Below are 21,475 nucleotides of genomic sequence, written 5' to 3'. Positions count from 1 at the left end.
CCGCGCTCGCAGCCGCGCCCGCTCTGACGCACTTCCAGCGCGGCGGAACCGGAGCGCCGCACGTGTGGCGGCCGCGGCTCCTCCGCGCCCTCCTTCCCCGCATTCCGCGCCCTCCTTCCCCGCACTGCCCGCGCCGCCGCCATGGGCCTGACGCGGCAGTACCTGCGCTACGAGCCCGCCGCGCTCTTCGGGCTGGTGGCCAGCGCCAGGGCCGGCGTGGCCTTCGTGGCGCTGCGCGGCGAGCGGGGCCGCTACGTGGCCGTGCCGGCTTGCGAGCACGTGTTCGTGTGGGACACAAGGAAAGGAGAGAAGGTGGGACCCGGGGTGCGGTGCCGGGACAGGGCTGGCGTGCAGCGTGAGGGGCTTTTAGGCCGCCTGAAGCGAAGCGGTTTGTGTAATCGTGCGGCGTTTGGAAGGAAGCGACAGCTCCACAGCATCCCCGGCTCTTGGGAAGGCTGAGCGCAGCGTGAGGTTCGGCTGTGGAGCGGGTCTGCAGCTCTGGCTGCCTCCTGGCCCAAAGGGCTGGTGTCTTCCTGTCCTCCAAACTGGAGGACTGTGCGTGGTGTAGTAGTAGTCCGCAATATAGTGCAGTGTTGGGTGCTTACGACAAAGTCTTGCTAGTTACAATTGGTTATTTCTGTTTAAGGAATTTATAAGGGTTGCATTTGTTGAGGTCCAACAGGTAGCATCAGCACACACAGAACGGAGGATGCTGTGGATGATTTGGATCATGGACATCTGGAATGCAGCACCTCGCACCTGTATTTTCTTTGGGTAGTAACTTGTAGCTATCAGTTGTTACAGGGTGTGGTGGTCCTGCTGCTCTGCTCTTACTTTGAGAGTTATTTATTTTATCTCAGCTTGGTCTTAAAATGGATCTCACTGTGGATCCCTGTGAGATATGCTTCAGGACCTCAGTTGTGGAAGAGTAATTGCTGTTGCAGTAATTAGAAAGCTGCTTCCAGTTTATCTGGTTGTGTTAATGTTCTTGGACGAATCAGGGATGTCATAGAGTTTGTGTTGTGGCTGTGGAAAGGGCATCCCATGTAACAGTTGCATCCCATAGGGGGGTCGTGAGCTGTAACTTTTAAGGACTTTGCCACACACTGTCTCCTGTGACATTCAGAAATCACTGTAAATGCTGCTGTTCACTATGCACTGAAATTGGTTTTGTTTCACAGCCTCTGGAGTGCTGACTGCTGGAGATGTGTCCATCATTCTCAAGTTCTTGTGCAGTCTGTGGAAGAGCCGCTCTGCCCTATACCTGAGAAAGGCTAGGCAAGAGAGGATGGAGTCAGCAAGAAACTTTCCAACTTTTACTCTCAAACAATATTTCTTGCTCTCTGGTTCATAATATGTGGGGGCACAAATTTCAGGTTCTGAGTTCCAGGGCTTGTGTTCTGCACCAGTTTTTTGAGAAATTGCTTCGCTTTTAGCTGCTGTTTACTTTGGAAAGTAGGGTAAATGATTCTGTATTTGGTGCAGGAAGTTGAAAAATGAACTTATAAAGTGGCAGAAGTGCTCAGCTGGAAGTTCAGGAGAAGAATAGACTCTGCTGTCTAAGTATCTGACTCTGACATGTCATTTATCAACATTATACATGTTTTGTCTCCTAAAAATTGCAGGTTCTTATCCTTAAGGGTCTCAAGCAGCAAGTCAGTTGCCTCTGCCCCTCTCCAGATGGGTTGCACCTGGCTGTTGGCTATGAAGATGGAGCAATCCGTGTCTTCAACCTCCTCAGTGGAGAATCAGCGATCACTTTCAATGGGCACAGGGCTGCAGTTACAGCCCTGCAGTACGACCACCTGGGTGGCAGGCTGGTGTCTGGCTCAAAGGTGAGGCTTTGACATCTGGAGCATGCCCCTGTCGCAGAGATGCCCCATGGGGAAGGCTGACCTGCACTGAAGTGTTCAGTATTTTATGTGTGGCCTCTGCCCATAGCCAGAGGATGGCAGTGAGAGGGGCTGGGGAGCAGCAGGGGCTGCAGGCAGGAGTAGGGCACTGGTAGAGCTGTTAAAGTGAATAATCTTGTGAGATCAGGAATAGCAAAAGTGTCTCAGGCTGGGATGGTGGTACATTTATCAGTCTGATTGCACCTCTGTGGAAGCAGTGTCCCTTGCATTAATCATCCTTGTGATTCAGAGTGAGAAAGTGTGCTCTCAGGTAATCTTTCCAGTCCCATAGCAGAAGTTTTGCAGAGACAAGGGCCAGTCCCATGGAGATACTCTCTCTGTTCCAGGATACAGAAGTCATCGTGTGGGATGTCATCAATGAGAGTGGCCTGTACCGGCTGAGGGGACACAAGGATGTCATCACTCAAGTCCTTTTCTTGAAGGAGAAGAACTTGTTGGTCACTTGGTGAGCCAGACTAAAAAACATTGTTGATCCGGGAGGCAGGCATGGTTGTACTTGCAATTTAGACATCCTGTGTGCTACAGCAGTTTGTATTTTCCTTCTTGTCTTGTGATATCTCAGACCCACCAGCATCCTTGAATATGATTTTGTCACATCCATGTATTTTTTAAGTCTGGTGCCTGAATCCAAGTCTTAGAGCTACTGATATGGCCGTACTGAAAAAGGTGTTTGGAGAAGGGTTTAAATTGTTGGTAAATCCATCAACTTAAAATTATTGTAACAAAGAATAGTGATAACGTGTTCATTATGTATGTAACAATTTTTGGGTTTTTTTTGTTTATCTTGAAGAATTAAGTAGACTTTCGTTCTGTATGTGTGATTCACACAGCAGTGACAGAAAAATTGCTTTCTTCTAAGCTGTGAATACACAAATTAGTTAAAAGATGATAGGGTTTTTTTTAGCTGATTTTAAGATATTCAACTAAAAGAGCTGCAAGTTGACTGAATCCCTTTGATAACAATTGGTTGACAACAACAGTCATTATTTTTTACTTTTTAATATCCCACTTACTAGCTTAATAAAAAAGTGTATGTAATCAGTCCAGTTTAAAATGGAAACAACTTTCTTTTGCTTTTTTCTTCAGATGAAAAAAGTAGATGATACCCATTGTTGGTAGATGATACCCATTTCTTAATGCAATTTCAGATATTTGCAGTTCAGCTTCAGTGCCTTGACAGAAACCTTTTTGCAGCATTGCTGTGCCTTTTTTGTTTGGCTTGCAAAATGTCAACGTTTGAGCAGCTGCTCTGTGATACATTCTGACATGTTTTAGATTTTTTTGTTTTTGTACCACTTAGAAAAATGGTGAGCTTTGCAGTCTTTCCTTATGTCTGAGTTTTCCTTCTTTGTTCCAGTGCCAAAGACACACTGGTGAAATGGTGGGATCTGGACACCCAGCACTGCTTCAAAACTCTGGTTGGACACCGAGCTGAGGTAAAAAGAGAATGTGTGGAAGTGTTGGGCTGGAGGGACTTGGGATGTCAGGGCTCACTCTGGGCTTTCCTTGCTTTCAGGAGTTGTAAACTGGCACCATCATACATTTTACTTTCATTAGGCTTTAGGGGTGAGCAAATGAGAAACTTCCAAAAATTTCAAGAGCTGTCATCAGATGCAGTGGGTGACAATTCCCATGCACATGTTCCCAGAGGAGATCCCAGCTTGATCCATGATCCATTCTCTGCTTGGTTGCTGTTTAAATAGGTCATTTAAAGATGCTGTGCTTTTTTTATGATAGTTAAGGCAGTCAGTTCCTCACATTGTGTCTCTGGACAGGTCTGGGGCATGGCTTTGCTGTCCCAAGAGAAGCGTCTGATCACTGGGAGCGCTGACAGTGAGCTGCGGGTGTGGGATCTCACCTACATCCAGGAGGTAAGACATTGTCCCTGTAACTCCTCAGCCCCCTGCACTGCTGCTTGTCTTTGAACTGAGAAGGAACTGGAACATGTTCAGATCTGATGGATGTTCTGGGAAGCAGCCAAAGCAATGTCTTTGCTATCTGAGGGGTCCACAAACTGCTCATGGCATGGGCTTTGCTGTTTCTTGTCTTTTGTGCTTTCAAGTGAAGCTGTGAGCACTTCCAGGACGAGATTTCCACAGTGTGTCAGATCTTTCTCCCTTCTGACTTTCTGTCTTGGTTTTGAAAGACAGGTGTCTGCTAAGGAAGGCAGGAGCCTCTCCTGAAATGGAAAATGTCGACTTCTTCCCTCCGAATTGCTATAAATTTTTAATTAAGGGGCTTTTAGTCAAAAAAATGGGAGCAGGAATAACAGTTTTTTATTAGGGAAGAAAATTAAAAAAGATAAAATAAACAATGTAGTAAACTAAAATGATACTGACAGAGTCAGAATATGACTTGACACCCTGTTGGTTGGGTGCTGCTAGCAGTCCAATTGAAATTGTGGCTGCAGACCTCCTGGAGTGTCAGGTGTGGTTCTGCTGGAGCAGGGATTCTGTAGAAAGGGTGTAGTCTTCCTCTGAAGGTCCAGTGGAAGAGGCAGCTGTTCTTCTGGGAAATCCAGTGAAGAAGCCATGCTGGTGTTCCATGGTGTCCCATCTCACAATGGGATGCTATAGTTCTTATCAGTCATGCAGTGACATTCAATAGCCCATTATCAGCAGGGATCTCCCCAGAGAGAGAATTGAGTGTGGAAGAGATAAGGAAAACTGCCCACTTAACAGAAGACAACTGCCATACAGATGGCAAATAGAATACAATTTGCTTGGCAATCCAGGAGCTGAGGAAGCCTTGTGGAGTGGATCGATGATAGTCATGGGAGCACATGGAGTGCTTGGTGCCTACAGCAATTCTGTAGGACACCCCAGTGTATGCTAATCAGTTGTAGCTCCAGGGAAATTAAGTGTGAGCCAGAAAGCACAGTACTATAGCTCTTGTATAGCTCTTGATGTTTAAGGTACTCCTTTTGTTGGTTTTTTTTTTTTTTGGTTTTTTTTTTCCTGTGAGCAGGTAAGAGATCCTGATGAACCAGAATCCAAAAAAAGCAAAGGGTCATCTTCACCTGGAGCAGAAGAAAAAACTGAAGAGGATGAGACCTTAGAGCTGGATGAGCATCCTGAAGAAGTAAGATCAGTTTTCTGTGCTGTCTTTGAGCTGGTGTATCTAACCCCATTTGCATGGTTTATATCCTGACTGTCATACTTAGCCTGTTTGGGAAAATGTGATAGTTCTTGTCTTGTTCTGTAACAATTTCCTCATCAGCAGCTACTCCTCATCTACAACATCAGGAGAAGTATGTGTGCCAAAACACCCACAGATTTACTCTCCACTGACAGTTTTTCTTTCCTTTTTATTTGAGAAGGACTAGCAAACGTATAAATTTAAAAAGTGCTAATAGAGCTTTTTCATCGAACATCACAGAAATAAAATAGTTCCTTGCTGGTTTGCAGCTGCTGAGTTCAGTACTGATGCTCAGCTTTTCAGAAACTAAGAGGTCAGAGTTGTGCTGTAATGTAATGAAATATGGGATGTGATTGGATTGCAGAAAGCTATTCCCACTTTTCTGCTGCTGGTGACTTTACTGAATCTGTCTTTCTGGTTGAACTTTCTGGAATACTGCTCAGATCTCAGTCTGCTTGTGGTTGTGATAGATACCTGACTTGGTTAATTAATTTTACAGCTTCCTCTCCAGAGGATTTCTCTCCCTTCAACGCCCTGTTTAAGAGTCTCTGTTCTCAGCTTCTCTGCCTCTTTTCACTGAGCTCTGCTCTCTCTGTAGCATAAAAAATCAGCTCTGTCTCTTAAATGGATGTGGTTTGCCAATAAAATTAAGTTATTCTTCCACTGAGACTGGCAATTATTATTTTCAGCTGAAAAGCAACAAAACACCAGGAGATAAGCTCGTAGCTCACACAGATGCTTGATTTGTCCCTTTAGTATCCTTACTAGCTGTTCTGCCAGGACCCTTTAGGTTCATTTCCCCTGTCCTTGACATTTCTTGTCAGCAGGTTTCTTGAGTTTGCTTGAGAAGATCATTTGACCTTTCAGACCCAGGTTTGTTCCTCTTTCCCTGTAGCGCATCGTTAAGTGCAGCAAAGTTGGATCCATCATGCGGGAAGGGAGAGACCGAGTGGTGACTCTTGGCACAGACCGGATGGGCAAGTTTTTGGCCTGCCATGTGAGTAATGGGGGACTCTGCTGCTGGGCTGTAGAGGAGGCTGGTAGAGAGCCTGGATACTTTCTGTAAGGGTCAGCCAGGGCTTTGCATGTCTTTGAATTTGTCTACTCTGACTCTAGGGAACAGACGCTGTTCTGGAAGTGTTCTCTGTCCTTTCTGAAGAGGAAATCCAAAAGAAATTGGAAAAAAAAATGAAGAAAGCAAGGAAAAAAGCCAAGTAAGTAATTTTTTGGATGCTGTCTGTGTCCAGAAGGCTCTAGAAAAACTCTTCATTGTGTAGCATTACACAGTGGTGAAACTCCAAGCTTCTGGCCATTCTTTTGGTGCTAGCTGTTGTACTTTGGCGTTGATCTTCCTGTGCATCCTTGTGCTTGTCTGAGCAGCCCTGCTCCCTGAGACTAAGGAAATACCTTTCTTTCTGAATCTTCCCTCTGAAAAAAGAAAGCTAAAGTGTGCAAAGAAATAGATATAAAATGGGTTTTTCAGAGCTGCTCTGCTCTACCTGACATTGGTGTTTATACTGCTTGGTGCATCAAAATAACATCTTGGTAGGCAATGCAGGAATGAGAGTTTCATCTCAGAGGTCACAGAGAATCTGATACTTAATCTCCTCTTTTACAGCAGGCAGAGATACAGGTGAGAGTTTTCTTAATGGTTACTCTGTGTTAAGTGTCCCTGTGTATCCTGGCACTTAACAGGTGCCTCAGAACAGCCCTTAGGGAGAGGTCTGGCTCCAGGGTAGAAACTAAAGCACAGGGCATCTGTGCAAATCTGGGCATCTGCAAATCTGAAAATGCATTTTGGCAATGGCTGAGAGCTTTTGGTGAGTGATAAAAGATGAGCAGAAGCTGGTCTTGCTCTCAAATACAGCTTCTGTTCCCTGTTGTGTATGCATCTTTGTGATGAGCCTTGTGTTTTGGCTCCAGAGGAGGAGGTTTTTTTAGGACAGTTTGTGTCTTTAGTAGTCAGCACTCTGGGATGAACTCCACTGTCCGCCCTTCACTGTCCCTATTCTTAAATGTGGTTAGCACTGCTGGATAAGAGGGAAGTTGTTTTCAGCAGGCTAAGTGGTTTCCTTATGTTTTCTGTGTTGCTATGTTAGTTTGTGTTGGCTGTGCTGGGTCATTTGACTGTCCTCCATTATCTGACATTTCCAGACAGAACTCTGAAGAGGAGCCTGAAAAGAGTGTGGAGCTGAGCCTGCAGGAAGAGATTCAGCGGGTTACTAGTGTCAAAGCTTCTTCTAAAATCAAGTGAGTGGAAAGCCTTTTGTAGAGTCTGATGAGTGGTTATGCAGCTACCTGGGGAGAGCTCTGCAAGGCTCAGTGCAGCCAGAGGTGGAACAGATGTTTAGCTTGGAGCTGAGGAGAGGCCTGCTTTGATTTCCAGTCCATTCACACCTCTGTGGCTCAGTGTGCACTTGCTTGTTGAATGAACTCTGTCTATATTCCTCTGTCTCAGTTATTTTTGATAATCAGTCCCTCCAACACTTTGTCTTAGTACCCCTGTGTACAGCTCTGATTTTATCTAATCAAACAGGTCATTTGACTTGATTCTCTCTCCAAAAGGAGAGCTGAAGATGGTACTGCTGCTCCAGAACAATGTCATTGAATTGTACAACCTGGACCTGTCAGCACAAGTGCCCCAGGCTGTCCGTGTGTCCAGGATAACCATTGGAGGCCACCGCAGTGATGTCAGGACGTTGGCTTTTAGCTCTGACAACATTGCCATTCTCTCAGCAGCTGCAGAGTCTGTGAAGATTTGGAACAGGTACGCAGGCTGGTTGTGTCAGTCTCCCAGAATTGAGGGATGCTGTGTTAAGAGGGGACAGTGGAAATAGATAAAACAGTGAATGAAGTAAAGGAAGCAAATATAAAATTATTTTTCTTTTTTCTTTATTAGGGAAACTGATAAACTATAGATCTAAAATTTCAACAGAAGGTCTAAACACAAAGTTCCTACATAGCAGTTGGGTATAAACTACTTTGCTATGGGTTTTTTCTTTTTTTTAAATTTTTAATAAGAGGTATTAACTGTTATCCTAAACAAGCCTGTTCTTTAGGGAACATGTAGGTTTCAGATCCTTCTTATCTGTAGGATGTGGTATTAGACTGAGTAGGCTGTTGTGTTGATCTAGAGTGCTGTGTGTTGATGTAGAGTGCTGTCCCAGTGTTTCTTGAGTGTTGTTGATTTCAAGCTCGGTTTCCTGTGACTACACTATGTTATATCCCTTCCTGAAATGCTGCTTAAAATTAGGAACTCTGTTCTTGCTCACAACAGCAATAGGTCATGATGGTGGACAATTTAATAGCATATTTTTATGGGCAACATTGTTAGTAGTAGTGCTGGGTAGTGTGTGGGTCAATGGGATGATGGTGGCTTATATTCTGACCCCAGCTGAAAGACAGCAGTGGGTAGAGGCCACACTGGAGCATGTGTCACTGAGCAGGCCAGATTCTGTGGGTGATAAGAGGTTTTGGGCTCTCTCTTTGTCCCCAGGTCGACCTTGCAGTGCATCCGGACGATGGAGTGTGAGTATGCGCTCTGCTCGCTGTTTGTCCCCGGGGATCGGCAGGTCATCGTTGGGACCAAGGTAAGGAGTGGCCCTCTGACTCCACACTGCCCAGGTCTGGGGATGTGTTAGGAAAATGTCACTAAGGCAGCCTCACAGAAAATGCATTGCCTCTCCTGATCTGGAGCACTGCTCTGTTCCCAGAGTCGTTACAGAACTCCTGTGGCTTGAGGTGGAAAGCAGAATAGAACTTTGGGAAGGCCCTGATGGAGGTCAGGAGTTTGGCCATCTGTGTGTGACAGCCACCTAATGAAGCTGGCTGGTGGGGGCATGGGTGGCAGGGAGCTCTTCTGCCAGGAGCTGTCATGAGTTGTGAGCAGAGGCTGATTGTTCCTCTGTGATGTCTTTCTCCCCAGACAGGGAAGCTGCAGCTGTATGACCTGGCTTCTGGCAGTCTGATAGAGACACTTGATGCTCATGATGGGGCAGTGTGGTCTATTGCTCTTTCACCAGACCAGGTAACTCAGCCACCCTTAAAAGTATCATCCGCACATCTTTTCATGTAACTCTTTCCTATAGTAGTGTGTTTGCACCATGGAATTTGTTTTGCACTGCATGCTTTGTTCCATGGAAGCATGGAACTTCTCATCCTCTCAGGTGGAGGATGCAGCTGATAGTGTCTAATAACTTTCTAGTGGAATCAAAACCATAGCAAGAAATAATCTGCCTGAAATTCATCCACCCTACAGATGAAAACATATGGGATAGATTTTACCCTTCTTCTTAATGTACAATGTTGAAGTGCTGTTCCTTTAGAAGGCTCTGTTGTAGGGTGGTGGTCAGGTGTGTGTTATCTAGTAACAGTGAGAGTCTCAAGCTGGTCACAAATCGAAAGCAAATTGTTAGGTGCAGCTGAGATGACTGCTTTCCATTCCAAAGTTTCAGTCCAGGTTTTGCTTTATGTTTGGGGTCTTTGTCTTAGGCCTCCAAAATAAGCTAGTGCTTTTGAAATTGTTTTTGTTGCTCAGGCAATGTGTGCTCTAACGAGAGCAAATGCTCCTGGTGGTGTCCAGTTAATAATTAATGGTGTAGGAAGGTGGGACATTTCAAAAACCTCCTCTGTGTTGGCAGTTCCTTGCTGTAGACTTTCTCTGGGTGATGGGAACTAGTTTCACAGCAGCTTTCTTGTTTTCCCCTACAGCATGGCTTTGTGACAGGAGGTGCTGATAAATGTGTCAAGTTCTGGGAGTTTGAGCTTGTGAAGGATGAGAGCAGTGTTCAGAAAAGGTGAGAAGATAAACCTTGTGCCATTGTTGATGATGGGTGCTTTGGCCTCTGCTGTGCACTGCAAGAACCGCCCATGACATCAGTGTGGAACAAATGGAGAAAGAGCTCAGTGCACTTTTGTGAGACCTGAGCTTAGCTGGAGGAGGGCACTTGTCTCATTCTGGTCCCTTTTTGTGTGTGTGAGTTTAGTGTCTAATCAGGCTGGGCCTGCAGATGATTACCAGAAATGTAGCGGTGAAGATCAGCCACCAGAGCCTGCTTATTTCCAGTCCTGTCATAGTGAGGAATGATGTGCTGCATGTTGGAATTCACATGCTTTCCCAGGGTGCAGTGTGGGACTTGTATCCATTTCTGTTCCTAGTTTGTTTGCTTGGGCTACCAGTTGTTTTTTCCCCCTTGCTGCCAGGCTTTCCATGAAGCACGTGCGCGTTCTGCAGCTGGATGAGGACGTGCTGTGCGTGCGGTACAGCCCCAACCAGAAGCTGCTGGCTGTCTCCCTGCTGGACTGCACCGTCAAGGTTTTCTACGTTGACACACTCAAGGTGCCTGGCCAAATGGGCTGTGAGGCTGTGCAGGGAGGGATGTAACTGTAGCCTGCAAGATCAGGAATACAAAGGGAAAGTGTTTGTTTTATGGGGAACATGCATCCTCCTTCAGGGGCCTCTGCTGGCAAACCTGACAGAAGCATGGTTGTTCCACTGGGAACTGGAAGATCCATTTTTCATTTAAAAAGTGTTCTGAGCCTGCAGGTGGCAAGATTCATTTTAAACCTGCAGATGTGATGGTACTCCAGATCTGTCAGCACTGTGAAGGTGGGGATGAATGTGCCTCGCATGGTGTTAAATAGGGCATGGCAGAGGCAAAGCCTGTGGGAGGAGAACCTTCCTTGTGAGCAGTGTGTGGTGGATTTGTGAGCTGTGTATTAGCATGTGAATATTATGGAATGACACAAGACAGATTGGTGCTGGCAGTTGTGTGAAGAGAAACAGAAATGAACTCCATTGACACTGGTGATTGGCACCAGAGTTAGCTAGAGAGCAAACAGAGCTACTTCAGCTTGCTTGGCTACTTCCACCTTCTTCTCAGTTCTAGCCTCATGACCCTGCTGCTAACAGTGTTCAGGGCAGGAATGAAAGTGGGGCAGTGCTAGAAAAGCAGCTCCTGAGGCAGAGAAGAAGTAGCCTGGAGCTTGAGATTTGCATACCTCTCTACCCAGCATGTCTAACTGAGTCACCTTTCTTCTGCTTCAGTTTTTCCTTTCTCTGTATGGACACAAGCTGCCAGTGCTGTGCATGGACATCTGCTACGTAAGTATCATTAGGGCTGTGTAACTTGGGACTGGGGTGATAGGGATGAGTGTGAGAGCCTCTGCTGGCATCAAGGCCTCTAGGATAATGCTTCCTTGTCACCTCCTTGCTCCTGACATAGCAGTTTCTGGTGGAACACAGCAAGCTCCTCCTTAATCTGCAGTCTTGTGCTCACTGGAAGGGGTATCAGAGTTGGGGGTCATGACAGAACTGACCCTGGGGCATTTTGTGAGTGAGGGGGGATCCAAATGCTGTGATGGTCCCTTGCACTCATTGTAACAGGTACAGCCTGCTTTCTGCTGAAGTTGCTGTGTGAGAGGAGCCTGAATTGTTAGTGGGAGCAGAGGGCAGGTGCTGAGAGGAAGCAGCCTTTTGTGCCTGTTCATTCTTGGGCTGCATCTTGCTCTGAGGTATTTTTGGAATGAGACTCATTGAAAGCCAAGAGGAATGTCAGGATTTAACCAAATACCTGCAGAGGGTCAGAGGGGGGGCAGAGTGCTGTCAGTGGGTTGTGCTAGTACCAGAGCATGGGCCACTGGGAAGGATATGAAGGGATCAGGAGGCCACATTTCAGGAGCCAGGTGTCTGTCTACTCAGCAGTGCAGTCACTGGGGCAGCAGCAGTTCCTCGTGGGGCTGTCAGCCAGCTCTTCACATCCTCCTCTCTCTTTGTTCTTTCCAGGATGGGACTCTAATTGCAACTGGCTCTGCTGACAGGAATGTGAAGATTTGGGGCTTGGATTTTGGGGACTGTCACCGTTCTCTCTTTGCTCATGATGACAGGTTAGTCAAATCCTACAGCGTCTTTGGACTGTGGACTTGTCTCCAAGGAGTTGTGATCCAGCAATAATCCTTTTATCCAGCATAGACAGGGGGAGTTCTGCAGTGTTCCCCAAGTGGGTAAATTTGAGCCTTTTTCTCTTGCAGTGTGATGTATCTGCAGTTTGTGCCCAAATCCCATCTCTTCTTCACAGCTGGAAAGGACAGCAAGATTAAGCAGTGGGATGCAGATAAATTTGAGCACATCCAGACACTGGAGGTAGGAAGTTTTGGAGTCTGTTGAAAGGAAGCATTATCCCTGCATGAGCAGGATTTTCCTCAGGGCTGGAAGTTGAGTGTTGTTAATGTCATAGCTCTTCTGTCCTCTGTGCAGGGGCACCACCAGGAGGTTTGGTGTTTGGCACTCAGTCCCAACGGAGACTATGTGGTGTCAGCCTCCCATGACAAGTCCCTGCGCCTCTGGGAAAGGACAAGGGAGCCACTGATTTTGGAAGAGGAGAGGGAGATGGTGAGAGTTGCATCTTTTCTACCAAAACCAACTTCCAGACTGTTTTTTTCCTTGGTCTTCAGTGGCTTTCTGGATGTCTGTTACTTACAGTGTTTGACATTCTCTTGTGTGCCTGTCAGGACAGATATGTTTGGGAGGCAGTTCAGCAGGTGGCTGATGGGGAGGGATGGAGAGCACTGCTCCTGTTAAATGCAGTTTGTCCCTTTTCCAGCTGTGAGAGGCCCGTCCTGTCTCAGTAGCTGGCCCCAGAGCTCAGGGATGCTGGAAGAAGGCCCTTCTATATCATTTGAGCGTGTATTGGGAGGAATCATAAATTCAGAAGGACTTCAATAGGAAGGAAAGTCTGGAGGTGTCTAGTCCAACCCCTTGCTCGGTGCAGGATGATCTTAATGCTATATCAGACTGCTTAGAGACTTGCCTTCATACACTGACATCTCCAAGGAAATAGATTTTCCAGACCGTCTGAGCACCTGTTCCAGTATTGAGCCACCACTGGAGTTGGCCAATGTGTTTGTTTCATGTATCCAATCACAGGTTCCCTGGGAATAATTTGTAACTCTGTCTTTCTGCTAGATCCCTCAGAGAAGCCTGTTTCTGTCACTGCTTCCTAAGGCAGTTCTTAAACAACAGTGAGGGAGGAGGAGGCAGAAATGCAGAAGCAGGAGTGGATGAGAAACCTGCAATAGATGTTTGGGTTTTTTTATCCCAGCCTGTTTGCAAGAGCTGACCCACACACTGTACCTTGATGCCCTGTGTTTGGTAAAAGCAGAGACAGAGCTAGCTCTTTTCCAGATTCCAGAAAAGTTTGTTTTGGATCAAGTTTGAATAGCAAGGTGGCATGAATACCTGAGTAGTAAACTATGCATAACATAATTGGTGCCCTTTCATGTGAGAGATTGCAGACCAGAGACTCTTTCCTTTTGCAGCCCAGAACAACCCTGGGACTTTTCTAGATTTGTTTCCTCTATGTTGTGTAGCTGGTGAAAGGTGTGGTGCTGAACTGTGGTGTCTGTCTCAGCTTGGTGGGATCCTGAAGGGCTGTTCCTGCACCCAGAGCAGAGACCTGGATTTCTTTCTCTGTGGGAGATTCTGGAGTTCACTGTGGGGCTGGGACCAGGGACAAATGGGCATTTTGCCACTGGCATTGCTGGACTCTGCTGATTGGTCCTGGTTTTGCAGTGGGCTGCATGAAGCCCTCCAGGTTGTCTTGCTTAAATAGTCTGGAAGGGACTTGCACCCTTGCCTTTCTCACTGCAGTTAATATGTTGTGTTCTCATCCTCTGTAGCAACGAGAAGCTGAATATGAAGAGAGTGTGGCAAAGGAAGAGCAGCCTGTGGTGAGTTGCACCATCTGAGTGTGTGTCTGATTGTACAGACTCTGGAAAAACTATTTCTGTGAGAGGCATGGAAGAGGTATCAGGGAGAAAGGAACATTTTCTTGCTTTGAGGCAGTGCAGGGGGGAAGGGGGTGCTGAAGCTGTGGCTGCTCCATGGTGCAGTTGGTTGTGATGCTTTGGAAGAGTGGAACTGCAACTCTGTATTTTGTGTTTCGTAGGTGGCTGGAGAGAGGCAAGGAGAGACAGGGCTGGCAGGAAAGAAGACCATTGAAACCATCAAAGCGGTAAGGTGCTGTGGCTCTGCCAGCGTGGCTTTGTGCCTTACCAGCCTCTCCAGGGGAGCTCTCATGGGGTCATAGCATCAGTTTGAAGAGTAACCTGTGCTGTCACATAGGGGCAGATTGCTCTTGCATGCATAGGCAGTCTGTCCTGCTCAGAAGCCAACAGGGAGGGTTTTGACTCTGGAGAGTCACGCACCAGGAATTCTTTCCTCCTGAGAAGAATGAGGTGTGAGGTTCCTGCAGCTGCCTGTCATATGTGGGACAGACAGAGCTGCTCTTGCCCTCTGGGGTTTGCATCCCAAAGGAGCAAAAGGTAGCTGGGATGTTCTCAAGGCATTAGGCCTCTCTCTGAAGGGCTGTGCAGTCCAGTGGGGATCTGTGGAAGGTGGAAATCTATTGGGGTGCTTGACATGGGAGATGTACTAGGAATGTGGGGTGGGTAATTCCATGGCTGCAGATTTGAACAGTTTGTTGATTTTCATAGGAAATCCTTAATATGTCAAAATGGCCTGACCCTGGCTCGTGCCTCAAAGGGACAGTGCTTGGGGGTGGTGGTCAAAGCAACACCTGAGGCTGCAGCAGAGGGCACCCAGGGCAGTGGGGGAATGTGGATGGAGTGTGACATCTTCAGGACATGACTTGTGTGTTCAGGGTAATGGTGCAGTCTGGAGTAGAGGTTAGCAGGGGAGATGCCATGTGGTGCTCTGCGCCAGCACCTCTGCTTCCACCTCCATTTGTCCAGCTGAGCTTTGTCCTGGCTTGTCTGGTGTCACTGATGTGCTGTTCTTGTGCTGCACAGGCTGAGAGGATCATGGAAGCTATTGAGCTGTACAGAGAAGAGACTGCAAAACTAAAGGAACACAATGCCATATGCAAAGCTGCAGGAAAAGAGGTAAAAGATTGAGGAATATAAAAATCCCAAGGTGTGTTGGGTGTATCCTTCCAGCTCAGGTGGAAAGGCTTAGTGTGCAGATAAAGCCAGGACAGCTGAAAACAGCAGATGTTTGCTCAGATCTTTTGGAGAACTAAATGGCATCATACTCTGGGGCATAATTAGTGGTTCTCTCCAATGATCTTTATGCCTAAAGTCTTATCAGTATGTTAGTTTTGTCCCTGGAAGAGTGTGCTGCCACAAGTTCATTCTCAGGCCTCAACTTTGCCTTCATCTTAACACTCCTTGCTGGATAAGGGGCTGTCATAGAAGTGGGAAAAGTGACAAGGGGAAAAAAATTCATCCATGTTTGAGTTAGTCATATATATCTGAGAATGAGATAGTCTGATGGCTTCAAATGAGGCCTTCAGCAACATTCTGGGGAGGGTGGAGGTGTGGGAATTGCAGGAAGACACTCAGTAAAAGCTCTCTTCTCCTGTGGGTAAAAGTTTGTTCTGAATATGCGTTTATGCACACACACACCTGCCTCATTCTAACCCGTTCTGTGTCTCCAGGTTCCCTTCGCTGTCAATCCCATTCTCCGTGCCTATGGAAATATTACAGTAAGTGGAATGCCCAGCCACAGGCCGTAGTCCATTCTCAACTGGAGTGGGGGTGGTTGATTTGTTGGCTGAGCCAACATGCTGGGTTGCTGTGGGGCAGGACTGCTTAGTTCAACTTATTTTGTTTGCTTGTGCAAAGTGAATATAATTTAGTGTTTTCATGTTGATGTTTTGTGGTTTGGTTTTTTTTTTTATTATTATCATGCATGTGTATTACAAAGGTTTAAGAACCCAGATGGTAGCCATGACTTTATGATGTTAAACATAAATAGGAAGGGTTAAACAACCCTGATGGTAGCCATGACTTTATGATCCTTGTCATGAGCCAGGGCTTTGCAGTCTCCTCCAAGATACAGGGAAGCTAGTTCAGACCTTTCCCAGGTTTGTTTATGTGGTGCTGCTACAATTCCTGTTTCTGTTCCTATTCCTGCAGAGTTTACATTCTGAATGAAAGTTCAATGCCTGGGTTCAATGCCAGCAGGCCTAGAGCTGGTGCCCTTATTCATTCATGTCGTACTGCTGCACAACAGTTCTCACTAAATTCTGTGGGTTTTTGTCATATTAAAAACTACACAGACATGGATGTGTGGATTTAATTGATAAATAAAAGTCCACGAGTCTGAGTAGATTAGTTTTTGTTTTTCTGGTTTATTCCAGTGTGCACTCCAAGACTGTGCTTTTTAAGTACCCTTAGGAAGATCCTTGTTTTTTCACTCTCCCCTTTTCATGCAATCGTACAGTGGTTTGGGTTGGATGGGACCTTCAAGATCATCTGGTTCCAACCCCTCTGCCCTGGGCAGGGACACCTCCCACTAGACCAGATTGCTCCAGGCTGAATGTCAGTGCCAGATGAGACAGCCTTTGTCTTCCTTCTGATTACCTGTAACCACCTTGCAAGAGCCCTTCTGTCCCTTCCTCCATGACTATAGCTCTATTTAATTATAAGTTGGATAGACTTAACAGAAGTGAATGAAATCCTATGATTTCATAGTTAAAAGGCACTTCTCTTTCCCAGTTTCTAGCTCTGCTCTGGAAATCTTTTCCCATCTGCCAGATGCTTCCAGCAGATAAACGGGAGTAGTAGGAATTAAGTCTGGGAGATTCCTTTGTATAAGGTTTTTTATATATAATTTGTTTTACCAAGCTTTTTTTCCAGTTTGTACAAGATTCATTGACATAAATTGAGATGACTTAGCTGATTAAATATAAATAAGATTTTTCACAATATTCTTAACCAGTGTAGAGTATGCTGAGAAAGCTGAGGGAGAACTTTCCAGAGTGGCAGCTGATTGAAGCTGAAAGGGTTTCCTCTTTGTTGTATTCAGCTTCATGTGTCTGTCTCACAAGATGTGATGGTGTGTTTTTAACTGTGTGAAATGGACCTTAGGGCATGTTGGTCCTGGAATGTTTCTTATTAAGCAGGGCTGTTGTCTTTCCTCTGTTGCAGCCTTCTGCCTATGTGCTGGAAGTTTTCAAGAAGGTCAAGTCGAGGTGAGTCCCAAGAGCTTCATTGCTGAACAGATTTGTGACTGAGTGTTGGGTTTCTAGGCCCAGGACTGGCTGGGATCCCTGAGTGGTCTCTCATGCAAGGAATGGGCCGTGCTAGAGAGTCTGGAGTCAGCTGTTTCCAGCAGCCTCTTTTGAAACTTGCATGGGAAATGGAAAGTATTCCTTCCATGGGGAGTGTGGACTGAAGCTTCTGGATGTGGGTTGGCTGCTTGGAGATGGCAGTGTATGTGGAGATGTGGAGAGCAGTTTGGGAATGGTGAGGAGGGAAGGCTGTGTGCCTGCACCCTGTGCCACTAGATGCCTGGGCTGTGCAGATGCAGGGCAGTCATGGACCAGCTGTGAGAAATGCTTAGCACAGCTGAGTACCAGAACCCACCTACGTGGATGTGTTTCCTGCTCATCTGTAGCAGTGTAGAGGCTGAGACTAATGCTTGTGTCCCTTTGCTTTTTCCCTCAGTGAGCTGGAAGAGGCTCTCCTGGTGCTGCCTTTCTCCTACGTCCCTGACCTGCTCAGACTTTTCAACGAATATATTCAGCAGGGCTCAGATGTTGAACTTCTGTGCCGAGCTCTCCTCTTCCTGCTCAAGTGAGTCCTTTATCTGCCCAGACAGTATCTGGGCTTTCTTCTGAGTCTCTGGGCCTGAAACTCTTGGGAATAAACAAGTGGTCTCTGCAGGAGATAAGGAATCTCTGCAGCCCACAGTGAATGGTGTGTGGGAATGAACTGCTTGGATGCAGAGTGCTGACTTACCTGGATGGGGATGGTGGCCGAAGTCTCACTGGAATGAGAAGATCCCACATCAAGTCTGATGAGGCACTGTTGGTGGCACAGAGTCACTGTAGAGCCTGTGTCCTCAGAACGACCTTCCCCTTGAACCACTGTTGAACTTAAGGAAACAGCTTTTCCAGATAAATTTGTCCGTGCCTGTCCATGTCAGTGCTGGGAAGACTAATAAAAAAACCCCTGTATGTCCAGAACATAGAGAGGCTCAGGAGAGGGCCTTTGTGATGTTTCTAATAACAATGCTGCAATACACTGTCTGCTTTGTTCCCAGGATACATTTTGGGCAGATCACAAGCAACCAGATGCTGGTGACAGTGATAGAAAATCTGAAGAAAACCACCATCTCCCGAGTCAGTGAGGCCCGGGTGAGTGTTGCACCCTCCCCTTTTCCAGGATGTAGAATAATGGGATGAGCCAATGTTTGTGAGCATAAGTTGTATGTGGTGTCCAGTGGGGAGGTTGGCTGGAGATCTGAGCTCATTTAAACCATCCTCTTTTGCAAATAGACTGCCTTTTCCTTATGTTCCTCCTCATGTGAGAATACCCCAGTGGTGAGCTTATACTTGTGCTCCCTGCCTCATTTGCACTTGGTTTTCTGATACATGTGCTTTGATCTTGGCTCACTAGTTTCTAAATATGTGGGAGGTAAAGTAGGTCCCTGCTTCTCTTGGGCTTTTCTGTGGGCTGCTACCTCAGTGCAGACTCTGCATTTTCCCAGAGGAAGCTTCAGGTGCCTGCCAGCAACTTGTCTCTCAGAAAATGTGGTGGATTATAGCTGCTCTTAAGAGAGGACTGTAGGGAACTGAGTGCAGGACTGGCTGTTCTCCTGTTCAGATGAAGTTTACATTTAAACTAATGTTGTTTTCTTTAAATCTGTGGATTGTCCTGTTTTCATAATCTCTTAGTAGAGGGTGGCCAGTGCAGGACTCTCTGCCCCCTAACTAGCTTGGGATGTGCCTCACAGTGTGGTGCTGGTCTATCTCTGCAGGATGTGCTGGGATTCAACATGGCAGGGCTGCAGTTCCTGAAGAGGGAGATTGAGGCCAAGGAGGAGGTGACATTTTTTGCTGATGCTACTGAACGTTTTGAGGAGAAGAAGAGAAAAAGGAAGAAGAAAGAAAAGATGGTTCTTGCAATGCTCTAGCATTTGCTGCCCAAGACCCAGAGCACCTGGATGGACTCATGTAGCCTCACTGCTGACCATGGAAGTGTTCTTGTGGCTTAACATCTGTGATGATGTCCCGTGGCTGGGACAAAGTCTGTCCCCTCCACATGTGGTATAACCCAGCGTGTAAACCCAACTCAGAATGGTTGTCTGTGAGATGGACTCTCTCTAGGCTGCTGCAGATGGAAGCCTTTGGACTCTTTCTGAGGTGGCTGTCAAAGGCACCTGCTCTAGTGGAATGCCTGTTAGAAATGGAGTTGATTTATCCTGAGATCAGCTCATTCTGGCAGCATTGATTCGATGGAATCCAGCACTGGGACTGCTGGTAAGACCATGCCTTTGTCCAGGATTAAAGTCCTGGCAGGAGTTTTCACTGACACCTGCTGTGGCCTGTGGAAAAAGGTCTGTGATTTCTGCTGAAGTGTGAGGACTCGAGCTACAGCCACTCACTCTTTAGTGGGACAGGGAGAAACATGGCTGCACTCTAGTAAAGGCATATTTATATTTGCTTTGTGAGACAATTTTGTTCATAGTGTTTTGTCCTGGTATTTCCTTTGTAAATCCTCAGTTGCCTTGGCTGTGTGTCTGTTCTCAAAGGATTTTTTACAGAGAATAAAATCAGTGGGCACAAATGAAAGGGCTGCCATCCCGGATTGTGTTTTTCTGGCAGACCAAGTGTGAGAAGCCTGGATTGTTTGTCTTTTACTTGCTGCAGGCTTTAGAAATTGCACTGATTGGTTGCAATGTTGTACTTGTCCTGTGTCAGATAAAATGATTTATTTTCAGAGTGGGGGTAGTGGGGAATGGAGTGAACAAGTCTCTGCTGCTGTTGTTACTAATTTATAGCACATGCTGTGTTTCTTTTACCAATGGTCGAGTCACTGGTTTGCAGGATGGTGGGGGCTGCTTCCAGATACTTTGCTGACTGTTGGGCTCACATGTCTGACTTAGGTACTCAAAGCTGAACTTCTGACTTGAGTTTCATATGGATTTTTAGTTGCATCCCAGTTGTGGCTGACTGCTGTCTTTGGCTCAGGCTGTCTATTGCTAGCAGTTATGCAAAAGGCCAGCAGTTCAGTTGGTCATTCTCTAGGCAGCACCTCAGGTGTAACAACCATATCTCAGTCGTCCCCTAGTGACTTTGTCAAGGGATGATTGTTCACTTGCCTCTTCAGAGTCTGGGTGATTCACAGGAGCACATTGTGCTCCATTTCCAGGTGGTTCTCAGACTCTGTACAAATGGCAACTGCTCTGCCAGTTTCACTTGAATCACAAGTTTCATCCATATCTAGACAAATAAAAAATTATAGGGGCACCCAGAAACAGCTGCATTCAAACATGTCTCTATCCTGACTTATGCTGTTCTATTTCTTTTTATTCTGTTCTTTTGCTTTATTACTCCCAAGTAATAAAGCAATCCCTCATAGGAGGAATTATTAGGAGGAAGAGGATGAACTGGAGGATGATACATTTTGTTGGTCAAGTCAGTTGACATGTGTTACCCACATTATCTGCTGCTGATATGGGCCAGCCCCCTGGAAAAACAAGGGTTTCAGATGGAGAGCTGACTTGTGACACCACAGTGCACCCTCAGCTGAGGAGAGAGATGCCAAAACCAGGTACCAAAAGGGGAAGGCTGACTGTGCCTCTGTTTACCTTAATGACAGGGAAATAGATGTTATGGATGCTGTACAATGAACTGCTCCCTCCCAGGGAAGAAAAAAACATGGCCATGGGCACATGAACTCAGGGACTGATGGGAAGTATGTGAATGGTGATACAGAAGAGTAGCTTGGGATGCAGAGTCATCGTATGATGACAGATATCCTCTGATCTAAGTTGGAAGAGGTGGAATTCCTACACTTTTGTCTCTGCTGTCACTGGTGTTAGGAAGAATCCTTGGAGAAAAGGTCTTTTAGGTGTTGAAAAGTTGTTGTCTCTCCCTAGCTGCTGACACAGGCTGCCTTCTAGAAGTTTCCCTCTGGTTCTCTGATTTTTGTCACTTGTGACGGGTCTGTACTAATGCAGTACTTGGGTGGCTACTGACAGAGCCCAGCATGTGCTTTAAATGGAAGAGGTCTGTCCTGTGCCTAAAGTCCTCTGATAGGAATTTTAATATCCTAGGGACATCAGTTTGCCCTTCCTTGGGTGAAATTCCCTAGATTTACAAACCTGAGCAGGAAAGCACTTTCAAGTACAGGGCAAGCTTAAATCTGTGTTACTAGAATACATATCTCACCTAACAGTGTGCGTGTGAGGGTTCAGAACTGGCATCCATATTTCAGGCTGGTGGAAGCTGCTGTTAATGGCCACTCATGGGATTCTCAGTCACTGCAAAGTGTTGAGAGAACAAGTCATCTGCCTGTATCAAGGAAAATTCCCCATCTCTCTCTCAGCATGTCACATGTTGGAAAAAGGATGAAGCACAGGAAAGGACCTTGTGAGAAATGAATTCATAAACCAG

At 46.3% G+C, this 21,475-nt stretch overlaps 1 protein-coding gene across 1 annotated transcript; it reads left to right on the top strand.

The window, feature by feature from the left end:
• Positions 1–59: 59 nt before the first annotated feature.
• WDR3 (WD repeat domain 3) lies at positions 60–19,635 on the top strand. The gene is made up of 26 exons (XM_084226362.1): positions 60–312; positions 1,626–1,835; positions 2,240–2,358; positions 3,271–3,349; positions 3,689–3,784; positions 4,881–4,994; positions 5,947–6,048; positions 6,168–6,265; positions 7,206–7,301; positions 7,588–7,818; positions 8,548–8,641; positions 8,977–9,078; positions 9,762–9,847; positions 10,254–10,389; positions 11,098–11,154; positions 11,836–11,936; positions 12,081–12,192; positions 12,307–12,441; positions 13,728–13,778; positions 13,997–14,062; positions 14,859–14,951; positions 15,506–15,553; positions 17,001–17,044; positions 17,520–17,648; positions 18,118–18,211; positions 18,835–19,635. The coding sequence occupies exons 1-26, from the start codon at positions 142–144 to the stop codon at positions 18,988–18,990; spliced, it is 2,820 nt and encodes a 939-aa protein (XP_084082488.1). The 5' UTR covers positions 60–141; the 3' UTR covers positions 18,991–19,635.
• The last annotated feature ends 1,840 nt before the right edge of the window (positions 19,636–21,475 follow it).

This window comes from Fringilla coelebs (assembly GCF_963513975.1).
Source record: "Fringilla coelebs genome assembly, chromosome: 2".
In the NCBI taxonomy this organism is placed as follows: Eukaryota; Metazoa; Chordata; class Aves; order Passeriformes; family Fringillidae; genus Fringilla; species Fringilla coelebs.
Note: the sequence above shows the minus strand (reverse complement) of the source record. Positions and strands in the feature narration are given on the sequence as shown.

Coding starts and splice junctions, on each gene's coding strand:
- WDR3 (XM_084226362.1), top strand. CDS start 142: ATGGGCCTGACGCGGCAGTACCTGCGCTACGAGCCCGCCGCGCTCTTC. Junction 2,359..3,270: donor AAGAACTTGTTGGTCACTTG/GTGAGCCAGACT, acceptor TCTTTGTTCCAG/TGCCAAAGACACACTGGTGA. Junction 6,266..7,205: donor AAAGCAAGGAAAAAAGCCAA/GTAAGTAATTTT, acceptor TGACATTTCCAG/ACAGAACTCTGAAGAGGAGC.